At 41.9% G+C, this 15,261-nt stretch overlaps 1 protein-coding gene across 1 annotated transcript in view; it reads right to left on the reverse strand.

Moving 5' to 3' along the window:
- The window catches only part of tenm1 (teneurin transmembrane protein 1), a 219,912-nt gene that overhangs the window by 83,119 nt on the left and 121,532 nt on the right, over positions 1–15,261 (reverse strand). The window contains 7 exon segments of the mRNA XM_042493760.1: positions 131–365; positions 4,920–5,066; positions 5,177–5,206; positions 5,372–5,557; positions 7,453–7,653; positions 11,428–11,622; positions 14,581–14,682. Coding sequence (XP_042349694.1) covers positions 131–365; positions 4,920–5,066; positions 5,177–5,206; positions 5,372–5,557; positions 7,453–7,653; positions 11,428–11,622; positions 14,581–14,682 — 1,096 coding nt within the window.

Raw genomic sequence — 15,261 nt, forward strand, 5'->3', positions numbered from 1 at the left:
CATTATCTACTTGCCATGTCTTCCTACATACTATGTAAGAGGACAACTCAAGGACACAGACATGCAAAACAAATACATGAAGGTATTGGCATGCACACACGGATCCAGGCAAACAAAGAGTATACAATACCTGGTATCAAAGGGCACCTCTCCAGGGAGTGTGTGTGTGGCTGTTTTGCCAAGGAGGAAACGTATGCGGCGGTAGAAGCTGTGGGTGTGTGCGCGGCTGGGCGGGGGGGGGGTGGTGGGGGGCAGCGGGCTCTGCTGCAACAGGGCCAAGGGGTCAGCCGAGCCGTGACACAGGGGGTCAGAGTTGCAGCTCAGCTGCTCGCAACAGTCTGGGTCCACACAGTCCATGAGGCCATCTGAAATGGACAGGGAGTTAAACATGAATAAAATAAAACACATGATACGAAAACACACAAACAGTGTTAAGTGAAGAGTCGGTTGTTTAGGGGGAATTTAGGCAACACATTAACATTTTTATTGTGCATACTTAATAAAGGCTTTAAAAGACTAAAGTGACTAAGGTGCTGAGAACACATTTCTGTTCCAAAGGCCAAGGTACTGTATACACTGATCAGCCAAAACATTAAAACCTGAAACTAAAACTGACAGGTGAAGACTGGGAAAAGTTGGGTTATAGTATTCATGAGGATGCCACTTGATGCTCTCCACCCACCCAAACACCAGTGCAGACCAAGTACACCATTATTAATTTTATTTATGAAACCAGATATCACAAATCACAATTTGTCTCAAAGGGCTTTACAGCATACCACATCCCTCTGTCCTTGGAACTCAGGAGGAATCTCAGGAGGAACAACTTAGGAATCCCTCTTCCAAGATGGAAAATCATGCAATAGATGTCGTGTACCCCCCTCATGGAAACAGCACAGCAGGACAATGCACCATGCCACGCCACAGAAACTGCTGAGGAATGACTTGACAAACACGAACAAGAGGACAAGGTGTTGCCCTTGCCTCCAAATTCAGTAGATCCCAATCTGACTGAGCATCCGTGGGACATGCTGATATCACACCTTACAGCCCACAGGTCTCAAAGCCTCTGCCGCGAATGCCCTGGTGTAAGACACTACAGGACACCCACCAGAGGTCCTGTGTGGATGCCTCGACAGGTCAGAGCCAAGTCTGACCCAAGAAGGCCCCATTGTGGATCAGGGGTACTTCTGGGGTACCTGAGCATCCCACAAATACTTGATCAGATTGGGATCTGGAGGCCAGGTCAACACCTTGAGTGCTTGTCATTTTTCTTAAGCAATTCCTGAGCAGTTTTTGTGGTGTGGCATGGTGCATTGTCCAGCTGAGGAGGCCACTGCAATCATGGAGTGCCATTGCCATAAGAGGGGTTACTTAGGGTCCACGATAGTGTCTGGGTTGGTGGAGCACATCAAGTGGCATCCATATAAATGCCAGGACCGAAGGTTTCCCAGCAGACCCTTGCACTGTAACAAGATCACTAATGTTACTCACTTCACCAGTGGTTTTAATTTTTTGGCTGATTGGCGTACATCCACTGTGGAAAGACATGAAGAAGATACCATAAAACCTCACAACAGCCAGGAAATAACTTTTTTACACTGTTGGCCGATGGCAAACTCTACTGGAGTAATCTAATATACAACAATGAACTGCACATGCATCATCATAAGCACGAGTATCAATAAAATGAAATTCATTAGGAACCATCAGTGTACAATTATGGCATCTATTGTTATAAATCAGACCTGAATCACGAGCATTATTTGAATGCGATCCATTAAAGTCTGGCGTAAACAATGAGCCGCAGATACAAACCGAGGCGGCAGGTAATAGGAGCCAGCCTGGCATTTGTGTTTCCTATTTCAAGCCTGTTTCTGAAAAGGCAGGAAACAGTGCTGACATTTAAATGCATCTGACCACAGAGCAGAGAGCGAAAGGCCAACAATATTCTATTATAACCTCCTCCTACAAAGGTAGCATAGTACAATGGTTGATTTCCATAAGATTCACTACTTCAACTTGAAAGCACACGATTAACTGAAATTCTAATATCACTGTCATTAAAAGGACACGCATTTGTAGCTTATTATGCAGGCATGACTGTTTACTTTTACACACAGTGGCACAGTAAACATGTAGGTTTGGAACATATGTAATAATATCTATGATTTCACTGCCTAGTGTTTGGAAAAATTGTGTTTTTTCAAGAGGAAGAACAATACATGCGACTCCTCTCCCATCCAGGCGGAATAATTGAAACTCTCTCTTCAAAGTTCCTCTTTATTCTCTGATTACTTGTGATAGCATCTTTCCATCTCTGTCTATCTTCAGAGACAAAAAGATTGCTGCGAGAGAAGGCTATGAGAGCCTACGGTATATCTGCCAATTAAGGGAGATGGCTGAATTGTGTGGTAGAAAATTATAGTATCTCAAAGGCTGTGCGGAGAGGTGGAAGGATAGAAAGATAAGAGAAGTGGAAGTGGTCTCTATAAGGCTTTGTTAGTGAGTCTTTCTCTAGCATAATCAGCCCTAAACTGATGGTTTGATACCTACAGTGCAGACACTTCATCAATATTCATGTGGCATTATAATACCATATAATACCTTACAGTATGCTTTTTGCATAAAGTGCAATCTACTGTAGCAGAGAGAGAAGCCTGTCCCTTCCTCCACCCACTCGCCACCTCAACCTCTACCTCTCCACTCACAGTGAGAGAAAGAAAATGTGTTATTAAATCAAGTCAACACATACTGTATGAATTTAATTGGTAGTGCAGCAGTTCAGTATAGCACTTCAGCAATGTGGGGGATTGACAAGAGATTTTTTGTTTAAAAAATGCATGTCGAGCTACATAAATGCAAAAAACCTACATTTTCCAACATGCCACCAACCTTTCTTTTGGGTTCTGCCTGCCCAGTTTTGATGTAAGTGTATTTACCCATACTAATAAAGGTAAATAGAATTAAAAGAATATAAGCAGTAAACATGGAAATAACAGTACTAATAACATGGTCAAGACCAAATAAAAAAATAAATTAAAAGACAAACTAAAATAGATTAATTAAAATCTATTTTATTGCAATGGTGTTCCAGCCCATTTGGCTGTGTATGGCGCATGAACTAAAATGACTGACAGCCCTGATATGGCTGATAAGATCAATACTGGTCTCTTACCTGCTAGTTCACTTTTCGGCCATAGGCAGCAGCCAGTTAGCTTAGCATAATGACTGGAATCAAGGGGAAACGGCTAGCCTGTCTCTGTTCAAACGTAACAAAATCTGCCTACAAGGACCTCTAAAGCTCACTGATTAAAAATCTCATTTGCTTAATCCATACAAAAACCACAACAGCAATTTGTGGTTTTATGAGGGGTTATATGACTAAACCTTGGCCGGGCGCAGTGACTTCCTGGAATCTGGCAACCTCGCGGGGAATGACAAGACTCCAGGAACTTACTGCTCTTAAAATCGAAAAGGAAGATCGATTGATTGTATTGATTTTCTCATCCAAGTCTCTACTACAAAGTATATTTCCAGGGCCGACTAATGTCCCTTAAAAAGGGGGAAAGTGACAAAGGGGACAGCTTTTTTTAGGTGTGACTTAATTAACAGTTAATTCTCTTATATGTAACGTGTATATGTATTAGATTCACAGAGTGACAGTCCTTTAATTCTGAAATACCACACATGAAACATTCCTTTATAACAAAACATAATCAGAACAATAACATAATCCATACAATACAATGCAAAAACCATCAGTGCCTACACTGTTGGCAGGCCACAGACTTGTTTCCTTTATTCAGCCCCTATATTATTGTCAACAAGACATTTTCATTGTATGGCTCTGAGGTTATAATCCACGGTAAGGACCAATAATTCATGTTTTGAGCAGCCATCTACACTGAATTTTTGAAGTGTTGGCTCAGTCAGTCATGCCGCTTTGGTAAACAATGTGTGGGAAAAAAAGGTTACATTGCAGCTATCAGCATCCAGCGCCAGCCAAAAAAAGGACTACAAAACAGTATGTATGTGTTTGAGGTTTCCCGCTGCTGTGTGCACTGATTCAAACGCCACACAAACTGTGGAGGAAAAAAAAGAAGGGAGAGAAAAAAACCAGGGACGCTTTTCTTCCAAACAAAAGAGACACTACCTTGTTTGCAATGATGGATTACAACACCGGCTTAACAGGCATGTCCATAATGGATATTTGATGGAGTTTCAAAATGAATGGGTACAGTTTAAAGCGATGTAATACTGCACTATGTTCTCCAAACTTGTTGTTATGTATTGGAAAACAGCCTTAGATGGCACTGAAATGGCGAGGAAAAGATTGCAATGAGCAGAGCTGCCTCTCCTGCTAAAATGCTCCTTTCTTGTCTCTTCTTTACCTGGGGACAGAACAACGCAGCTACGAGGTTGAGCGACATACACCTCTCACCTGTCACCACACACCTCATAACCAAAGAAGCAGAAATCTATTCTGCACGGTTTGCTGTATTTAGACTTGAGAAAATTTCTCTGAGCGCCTTTTATCCTAGCAGGTGGTATGCATATTAGACATTTAGCTGTGATAAGAGGAAAAAAACAGACATACACACTGTGCACAAATGCCTGCCTGCACACACACACGCACATGTGCGCACGCACACACACACACACACACACACACACACACACACACACACACCAATACATATTAAATATAATAATGACCAGCGGGACTCTACAGGAGCCTCCGCAGGACTGGGACAGCACAGAGGGATGCTGGAGAGGAACAATGAGGCAGATTTTAGGCGGGAGAAACAGGAGGAGAAGTAATGGAACGGAATGGACAATCTGCCACAAAGACAGAAATGAAAGAGGTAAGAAAGAGAAAAATAGATAGAAAATGATAGACGATGTTAGAATGTCACCTCCGTCGTTGTCTGTTCCATCACTGCAGTCAGTTTCCATGACAACGCTGCATCCAGGCCCACTCCATCCAGCCTGGCAGACGCAGCGCCAGCCGCTCTGCTCCAGGGTACAGCGCCCATGCCCACTGCACAACCCTGGGCAGCCGTCTGAAAAGGTGTGTCCCACGTGAACATGAGCGCACACACACCAACACATATTAGTGAGCATGTTGGAGGAGCCCAATATGAAATTTAAACCCTAAATAAAGATTAATTACCTTTCACAACGACGTCCAAATCATGAGTAACTGTGAGGGGGAAAAAAAGTGAGAAAACTGGGAAAGAGAAAGCACTTCTAAATGGAAATTATTCCAACAACAGCGACACTTTTTTTATCCGATTAATCATACTAATCAAAACATCACAAGGAATAATTAAAAACTCTCTCTCTCTCACACACACACACTGCTCACCAATGTTACAGTGCTCTCCCTCCCAGCCTGGCTGGCAGATGCAGGTACCGTCGTGGCACTGGCCGTGTTCTTCGCAGCGAGGATGGCACGCTCTCTGGTCGCATGCAGCGCCAATCCAACCCTCCTCGCACTGGCACTGGCCCTCCGAGCAAACGCCATGGCTGCCACATGGCACCGGGCACAGCTCTGCCGAACAGGTGGGTGGGGATTTGCGTGAGAAAAAAGCATGTAAGTGTGAGAGGAAAAGAGAGAATGAGAGGGAGGGGAGCAGATGGAGGAATTGAGTGTTGGAAGAAGAGAAAAGGTAAAAGAGGCACAGGGGACGTGGAGAGAGGAAAAAAGTTTAAAAAAAAAAAACGGAATTGGGGGTGAGCCATCTGATATAGGTGAGAGAGAAAGAGAGAAAAAAAAAAACTAACGATAGAGGAGGATAACCTCCGAGACTAAAAAGTCTACTTTCTCACAATACGTAATCTTCCCACCTCTAATAGCTGAGCTCCCTGAAGGAGAAGAAGAGTGAATAGACTCATAATAACAGCCAAATGATTCGTATTTGCACCGCATATTTAAACTACAGGGACTCCAATTCAGCCCTATTATTCTTTTCTGACATTTTGATCAGATTTGGTGGGTTTGTTAATACCCTTTCTTTTGCTCCATCTCTCCATCTTTGTCTGTCAGCTTTCTCTTTTCAGTATCCTTCTCCTTCCCTCACCTCTTGCAACATCCCTTTAAAAGTCTTTCCTTCTCTTTTTGTCTATTTCCTCTTCTCTGCGCTCTTCGCCATCTCTCTCTCCCTCTTTCTCTCTTTCTCCCTCCCTCTCTCTGCAGAAGCAAAGCCTCATCCATCAGTAAAGAGAGCAAAGTGCTGGAGGCACACAAAGACTACTTATCCAGCTGCAGTAAAAAGTTATTTCAATTTAAATATACATAGCATGGAGAGGGGAGGAAAAAGTGGATTAAAGTTGGAGAGTTTTTCAGCTCTCTATTAGAATTACATTAGCTTAGCTATGCTTCAACAAGACCAGGACGCAGAATTGCAGGGTCCTTTTGATTAAAAGCCCGGCAGGTAGAGAGAGGCCGCTCATATCTCAGATATTCAGCCACGGTCTATCATTATCATGGGCTATATCACCATAATAAGGCATGCATACACCTGAGAGCAGCAGCTAATGCCAATTGCCTGCAAATCATTGGCGTGCATGGTAAAGCGGATCCTTCCCAACACAAGCATTGAGTTAGTGTGGTGGAAACACAGGGAAGACAGTGCTATAAGGGGCTATTTTCCTCTCTGTCAGTTTACACTTCAAGGACAAGGGCACTCTGCTCTCTGTGTACTGCAGACTTCTGTATGCAACATAATGGACACTTGACTACACGTTTTACTTTTCTTGTCACAATGGCTAACTTGCTGCCTTTTCTTCACAATCAGCGTGGAACTGCGGTCTAATAAAGTGGGTGGAGTTTACCATGTGCAAAAGGAAGTTTAGGTGGGTGTAGATGTAGGAAATCTTTTCTAGTCCTATCTAACAACAACACAACGACTTATATGTAGTGTGGTGGTAAAGGGGTCTGCAATAAACATCAGCAAGCTTTAAAATGCCAGGCTGAATGTTCCTCAGAGTAGAAGTCTCTGAGAGGCCTCGCAGCAAAGTGAGAATAGAGGTCTTTTTTTTGTTTTTTCCCACGCCTGCCTTTTTTCCTCGTTTAGCTGAAGGGAATATGTGTGTGTTTGTGTGTGCATATGTGTGCTACACTATAAATTCACAGTAAAGTGAGTGCAGTTGCGGGGGGAGGAGGGGTCCAGAGTGCTGCCGTCAGAGTCATGAGGGGAAATCTCATTTAGGACCAGCATGAAAAGAGTGCAAAAACACACACACATATGCATACACACACACGCACACACAGACCCATTTCACAGAGTGGCTCCAATCCATATTTCTCTCTCATGTCTATCAAATCCCCAGAAAATAGTATCTGGCAAGACCATGCATGCTACAAGAACACTGGCAAACTGGAGATGTGCGGTTGAAATTTTCCTTGTTTATTTCTGTGGGTGAACAATAATCCGCAGGTCTTACCAGTGTAGCAGTCTGGTCCCGTCCAGTTGGGCTGGCAGGCGCAGGTGTCTGACTCAGGGAGATAGGTGCCATGTCCTGAACACTGCTCCTGACAGGCTGGCAGCGGGTCATCACAGCTCACTCCTGCCCAGCCTGCGGAGCACACGCACTCGCCACGCACGCATACGCCGTGCCCTCCGCACTGAGGGTCTACGCAGTCCACTGCAGAGAGAGAGAGAGGACAAAAGGGAAAGCAAGAATGAGTCAGAGGTGAAGGGAGGGAGTGAAAGAGTTGGGGGGTGGAGGAGAGGGGGGGCTGGCGGCCTCATTATAATCATCAGTTCACCGAGTATGAAAGCAGTGTTCTTTGCATCTCATCCAGGAGTTAACCACCCTAGCTACAATCCCTGTATCTGTTCCACAACATTACACTTCATAGGACACTTAGAACCGAGGCTTTGATAAGGGGTGAAATGGGTTGCTTTGTATGTGTGTGTGTGCGTGCGTGCGCGCGTCATGGTGGTCTGCGCTATGCTGTGTTAGTGTGTGTAATTACAGCTCCGAGCGCCAAGCCAAAGCTCAGCACACTTCGGCTCAGCTCAGCTCAGCTCTGTCGCTCAAGGTCAAACACCTGATTTGGTCTCTGCAGGCCGAGATACTGGAGGCAACAGCAGGGCGGTCTTTGGGACAGCTGTGCAATCGGGTTGTCATCAAGTGTAACATCATAATTGTTTTAAATATCATGGCTTTGTTTGTTTTTGCTAATTTATTGGGTGGTTTTACAACAGACAGCTGCAAGTGGAGGATATGACGACAGCCTACAGCTGGTTTCCTGTACAACTGCGTGATGCCTCGGCTACCTGAGCTACATGAATCATTTTTACTCCTGTTATTTCAACCCTTGGCCATTTTTCACTCCCTTTACTTACAGATTTATGTCTGGCTTTAGTATATAACACATAAAGAATACATAAATAGAACATTTTTTAGTTATTTTCAGGATAAGTTGCCATCATATGGCATTTGAGAGGTAGGCACGTGTTCTAGGATAGCATTTATGTGAAAAAATTGTTTGGGTTTTTCCTGTATGTAATGGGCATTTCAACACACCAAAAAAATTGTGTATAATGCAGTATGAATGGAGTAGTGTTTTAATGTTATTGTGATAAGCTATAAAAACTATATTGACAGGACATTTTAGGCTTTAGTACTGTCAAAAAACACTGTCGAATGTTGTAAAACAAAACTAGATTTACCGCCTTGTAGTTGTTTACCTCCGCTAACCAAGTTCAAGTTTACATCCATGTCTGTCGAGATTTATTTAAAATTTGTATGGAAGACTGTAGGGAAAGGAATTTAATTAAAATGCATTAAGTGTATCTGTGGGTAATGAATACTTCACACACACATCTTTACCCCGACAGCACAGAAGATCTCTACAATGGGCACAGTTTCAAGGTGGACAACCAAAATTAGTGTCACCAATTCAATATCGGACCAAATGTCTCCCCCTCTGTTCCTGAGTTGTGATGTTGAATAATGGCAAGAAGAGTGTTTTTGCAGATAATTATGGTGATGATTTGGATATAAGATGCCATCACTTCACCATTTTCTTACATTACACATTTGTGTAAAAATTTGTCATAATTAGTGAATGAATTCTTGAATTATGAGCAAAAACAGTGACCTTGACCTTTTGCCAGCAAATTCTTTCAGCTCCTTGTTGAGTCCCAGTGGACATCTGTGCCAAATTTGATGAAATTCCCTTTCAAGCATTTCTTATACATTGCTTTCACAAGAATAGGATGGACAAATGAATACGCCTGAAAACATAATGCCTCCAGCAGGGTAGGCCGTGTCGCATTACAAGTATAGCACGTGAGTAAAAACATAGATTTTTTTTTTCTAAAAACAAGTACTTTCCATGTTTCCATTTTAAACTGTACTAATACTCTGTATTCAAGTATGTTTTTGAGCCAGTAATCTACTTTTCCTTCACTACATTTGCGATGTATACCTTCCTTACGACTTTTATCTGCTCTACATGTGGGGATTGAGTGTAAGATGGAGAGAGTGCAAGGAGCACATCTACTATAGGTGCAAAGTTTCCAGCTGCCTAGAGGAAAAAAGAAGCACCACCTGTGTTTTGACCACAATGCCATGATGACAGAGCAAAACAGAGAACAAGAGGAAGCTTCCAGCAACAGTCCCTGGCTGCATCTACTTACACTTTCTCTACCAAAATCTATAAAAGACAACTGTGACATGATGAAGTGCTGCTGTGTCTCCCATAAACACAGAGACCTCCGCTCTTACAAATATATTGTTCATTCATCAGTTGTATAGGCTTTCCTTAAATGTTTGGTAAACCTAACTGGTGTACTTCATTAAAAAAAAATTAACAAGTGCTGTTTTTCCATTATTTTGCACTGGCCTGCATACACTAAAAATAGGAAACTGGAGAGTGATTTTTTTATTTTTACTTCAGTAGGTTTCTCAAATGATGTTTTTCACTTTTACTTGAGTAGTTTTTTGTGTTGAGTTATTGTACTTTCAATTGAGTATATATTTTCATTATCCACCAACTGGCCTCCTTGTCCAGAGGGAAAATAGGATCAATTGTCATTCAATGTTTCCATTTTGGATGAAGTTCTTGTCCTCCCGGTCCACATCATTGTTTGGGTGATATAAAGAGTAAGTCTAATGTTGTCGTAGAGTCAGGGTGTTAGCTCTATGCTATCTATACTCTATACTTTTTGCTGCCTACATCTGTTAATCTGTTTGCTAAATCTGCACCATGAAAGGTCATGCTGAATTAGATAACAGCACTTCCTATTTGCACTTTAACCATGGATGTACAGAAAGTTGCCTTTGATGCTGCAGAAAAAGTGAAGTTGATGAGAAATTATTTTGAGGCAGAATCTGAAGTTATATAGGGTATGTATGTGTTTTTATATGACTTTAACATGGATCTATGAACATTTATTCTTAATGAACATCACTTGATGGAGGTAAGTTATGCAAGGTCATGCAGTTTGTATGATTTCCACGCATTTTAATTTGCAACTGACACTGTGAAGAAGAAAAATTGCAATTTATTTATGTGGAATTAATTTGAACCCAGTTGAACCTAAATTGCATCAATTAGGTTCAAAGTTAAAATTCAATCATTAGAGCTGAATTAATTTGCCACTTGGGGCCAGTTAAAAAAGAAGTAAACACAACGCTGACATGATATTGCTTTAGACAGTTATATTAGCAAACAACAGTGTATTTACCATAGACAGTATAAAAGATGTGGACATAGCCACCATGATGTTATCCATTGGTTTGTGGACTACAGTTTTGAAGCCTTGAGTTAAGCCACATGGAGACATAGGATGAATCTGCACTTTTCCATAATAAAGAAATGCATTTATTACCAGCAATAATGGCCCGTTTGATGAACCGCATCTTATTTCTATTGGCAAGATGGGTGTCAGATATGTCGCCTTGTTAGGCTATCTTAAGGGAACAATATCTGCCTCCTTAGCAACTAAATGTTCCGTTATGTTCACTAGCTAGTCGCTAACTTTGCCTGCCTGCAACTTTGCTTCTGAGCTGGCTGTAGGTAGGATTTTTCCTTCTTCGGACTGATGGTCTAGGAATAGAGGGTGTGGTATGCTGAACTGATTGTGAAGCCCTCTGAGGAAAATGTGTGCTTTTGGGCTGTACAAATTAATATTCTTGATTCAGACAATCTATAGAGCTGACAGGGTGTGCAGAGTTGGACAATAATACTCTGTGGGTTTGACACTACGAGGGACCCTTGTCAGATTACAGTCATTTGATCCATTGCCAATATAGAGACATTGATTAGTGCAGCTTTAAACTGAATTTGCACCTTAATCAAAAATAGCAAAGTCATTCAAGCGTGTATATGTGGTGTCTTTGTTGTGCAGATTTGACATTATGAGGTGTGCGTATCTCGACTTTTAAGCGTATATAACATCTTACCTTGTTCACAGTTAACCCCCTTGTAGGCTGGGCTACATATGCAGATTCCCTGGATGCAGGAGCCGTGGTTGGAGCAGGTGGGGTCGATGCACTGACCTTCCTCCACATTACACTCTGCCCCCTTCCACCCAGCGAGGCACACGCACCTTCCTTTCTCGTACACGCCGTTACCACTGCACAACACGGGGCATGAATCTGCAACAGGACAAACACAGATTACGCCCACGTTCTCAGTAGTACACACATGCAAACACACACACGGAGTGCTGCAGTATATTAGCTGGGAGACCGCAGTAACCTACCGTGAGTGGGGCTACGCTCTCTTATCTCAGCTAGTGCGCGGATTCAGCAAATCCTCAAGCAGCCTCTGTCTCCCTCTCTTTTCTCTCACACACGCACGTACACGCTGGTACGCGCGTGTACACACACTCCAGCTTATCCCTCACGCTGTTTCAATTTACTCAAGCACCACCTGAGCCTGGCTACCACGGCAACCCAGGAATTGTAGAAAATCCCCCCAACGTCACCTCACTCGCTCTGAACAGGCCGTGAAAACAATCGTGAAAACGGAAGATTAGGAAAGAGAGTATTAGGGGTTTATAGAATGAGGGTGGAAAGCAGAGCTATCTCCATGCAGAGATGGAGAGCTGTGTGGCTAATGTAATGACAGCCAGGTAGAATAAAGGCAGTGAGTGTGTGATGACGCACTGACAGTTACAGCCCCCCCCTCCATTGCCGCTGGAGGAGGTATGGCAGCTCGGGACTTCAAATGGATTAGAAAGACGATCCAGAACCAATGCCTTTTTTCTGGGATAATTTGCAGTGAAGGCCCTGTGCGTTCATGCGAGCGGGCATGTGTTATGTGTTTGTTTGATCCTTTGTTAAATCTAACACTCTGTACCCCACAGTAATAAATTCACACTTCACACTTTTTACAACTCTTGCCAAAACTTGCTGTCTAACTTTTCAAACGGAGAATATTATAACACGAGCAAATGAGCGAGGATGAGAGGAACGAATGAATAAATGATGAGCGTAAATAAATCATAGAATGTGATATCATATCAGCTGTTTCTACACAATGAGACAGATACAACTACAATGGTTTTACAAAGAAGGACAGAGGGAAAGAGAGAACAAGAAAAAAAGGGAGGGAGAAGGCAAGAAAGAGAGAGAAAAGATACAGAGACAGAGAGACGAAGCAAGGAAAGAGCAATAAAGAGACAGGTAGAGCTGGAGTGGTGATAACGTTGCAGTTTAAGGACGATGTTACTGGCAACAGATCCCATAAAAAGACCTTAAGCAACAATGAATGGATAAGTATTGCATGTGTGGCCAAAGCCTGATTTAGCTTATTCCTCTTTGTCATAGTTAGCCAAAACTATTTAAAACACATTAGTGAGGCACACTGTTGCACCGCGTGACATGTTCTTTCATGAAGACGAACAGCCATGGGAGTTTATTTTGTAGTCTGTCCCACATACTGTAAATTATCTGATAAAAGCCTGTGTTAAAATAACAGCCTGATCTTAAAGTCATACTCACTAGTCTGCTGCTGAGTTTATTTATTTATTTTTACAGAGATATTATTTTCATTCACTAATTAATTTCTGGTGCTGCCACACTCTACCAGTTTTCAAGCTGTGAAGTTGCTGTCAGTAAAACTCAACACATACTGCAAATGTTTCAAATCAACATCTGCAGGGGATGTTCCCATCGTGTCGCTAGAAGGCTTTTAATGTGAAACATATGTGCAGGAAGTGTTACGTTTTATTGACAGTAGCTTAACAGCGCTCAAAAGACAGCAGCATGGGAGTGGCAGAGAAGAGTTGAATATGTCCAAGAAGAAAAACCCATGAGTCTGTGGGTATAGTAATGGAACTGGTGATGTGGAAATGTGCATTAGACTGAATGTATCGAGACAATAGGTAAACACAGAAAGAGCTGAGTCTAACAGAAAACTGCAAATCTAAATGGAAAAAGTACTAAAACGACTAAATATTAGGGGTAGGAATCGGCAGAAGGCCCCAAGATATGATATTATCATGCTATTTTAGTCACAATACAATATAACTGAGATCATACATGCTGAGTAATGAAATGACATATATTGATATATATTGGGATTATCTTTCTTTAACTACAAAGTATTTCCTCAAAGGATTGGTTTTAATAAGTTTAATTTGAAATAGTATTAATTTATATAAAAAAGACCTTAACACGACGCTGTCTCCGCTTCTTTCTCCCCCCTATGAAATATACTTCTGAAAAAGGGGGAACAAGGAGTACAGGTATGTATCTTGTATGGGCCAGTTTTAAGTAAAGGCCTCACTCTCACTGCAGTTAAGTCTTGGTGCTTATTCCTTTTGATTAACTTTTGTTAAAAACTACTCCAGCTGTTTCAAAGACATACCTCACCCAAAAAAATAATTATTTGTATATCAATTAATCACCTTGTGTTACCTTGAATTTGTGAAGAAAATGTTGTTTTTCTTGCATGCTTCCATGGAGAACGAAGACTTCAAAAATGGAAAAGATTCTTAATGAATTTGGAGTAAAAGAGGGTAGTGTGCACAGGAAAGGGTGTGGTTATGAGTTCTGCTTGTGCATATCACTGAATGGCAGAAATGCTCTTATCATTTGTACTTGAGACTGCTTGTGTGAAAATATTTCAAATAGTTAGATTTTGGTATGGATGAATGCGTTCGGGAAGTACTGAGAAAACAACTGGATATATGAGACTTGGATTTTACTGCAATAGGAAAGTGAGACCTTGTAAACAAATGTTTTGATATAGTTTTGCTGTTGTTAAATGGGGTCTCCATTTTACTTCAATTCGTGAAGAATTTTCTCCTTTATTGGGATTCTTCGTTCATCATGGAGGCATGCGAGAAAAACAGTTTTCCTCATGAATTTAATGTTATACAGGATGAGTAATTTAGATACAAATGGTTATTTTGTAGATGTAGTATTCCTTTAATAAATGAATCTGACTTTTTAAAAAGTATATTAGTGACAAGTTTTAGAAAAAGTGACTGTAGAAGTGATTGAGCTTGGGGCTGAGTGTCAGGGTAGGGAGGTCAGAAAGTATTTAGAGACAAACTAACAAACTTCTGGTTTTGGTGTTTTCATCCTTTATTAGACATCTCTCACCTTTGGCACAATCAGGACCCAAGAATCCAGCGAAGCAGTGACAGTGTCCAGCCACGCACTCTCCGTTCCCATTACAGTCTGTGGAGCACCCATCCATTGAGTCTGCACAACCAAAAACAAACACACACATTCACAAATCAGAAAATCATAGAAGGCAGAACAAAACAAAAAAACAAAACAAAAAAAAAACTTGACAATATTCCACTTGTAACTCCATAAACTGGCATAGCTCTCTGTTATTGAATGAGAGATCTGATAAGCAATGGATGGCTCCCCAGACTCGGGGGCTATATTAGATTAGTCTGATCCAGCTGCTATCACTCTCTGGGGAATGGCCAAGCACTCACTTACACTCAGTAGCACTAAGCACATTATACTGCATTACAGGTTGGAAACACACTGCGTGCAAATTTACAAACATCAAGGCTTAATCAACAAACTGTTTACAAGGGCGCAGTTTGGAACGAGATTGAACAACATAAAATCTGACATTGTGAGTGCACAAGTTAGTGCAGAATGGCTAATACTGCGTCGCTACAGTCGCTACAATTTCGGCGTGGCGGAGATCAATGTGATGCTTGTTCCTACTAGCGCTTTGTCTCATCTGGATACGTGTGTTTCATCATATCCCTCTGTAGGCTATACGCATTTCATCATTTTCCTCCATCGGACTTCAATTAG

The sequence above is a fragment of the Plectropomus leopardus genome, chromosome 9 (genome assembly GCF_008729295.1).
Source record: "Plectropomus leopardus isolate mb chromosome 9, YSFRI_Pleo_2.0, whole genome shotgun sequence".
In the NCBI taxonomy this organism is placed as follows: domain Eukaryota; kingdom Metazoa; phylum Chordata; class Actinopteri; order Perciformes; family Serranidae; genus Plectropomus; species Plectropomus leopardus.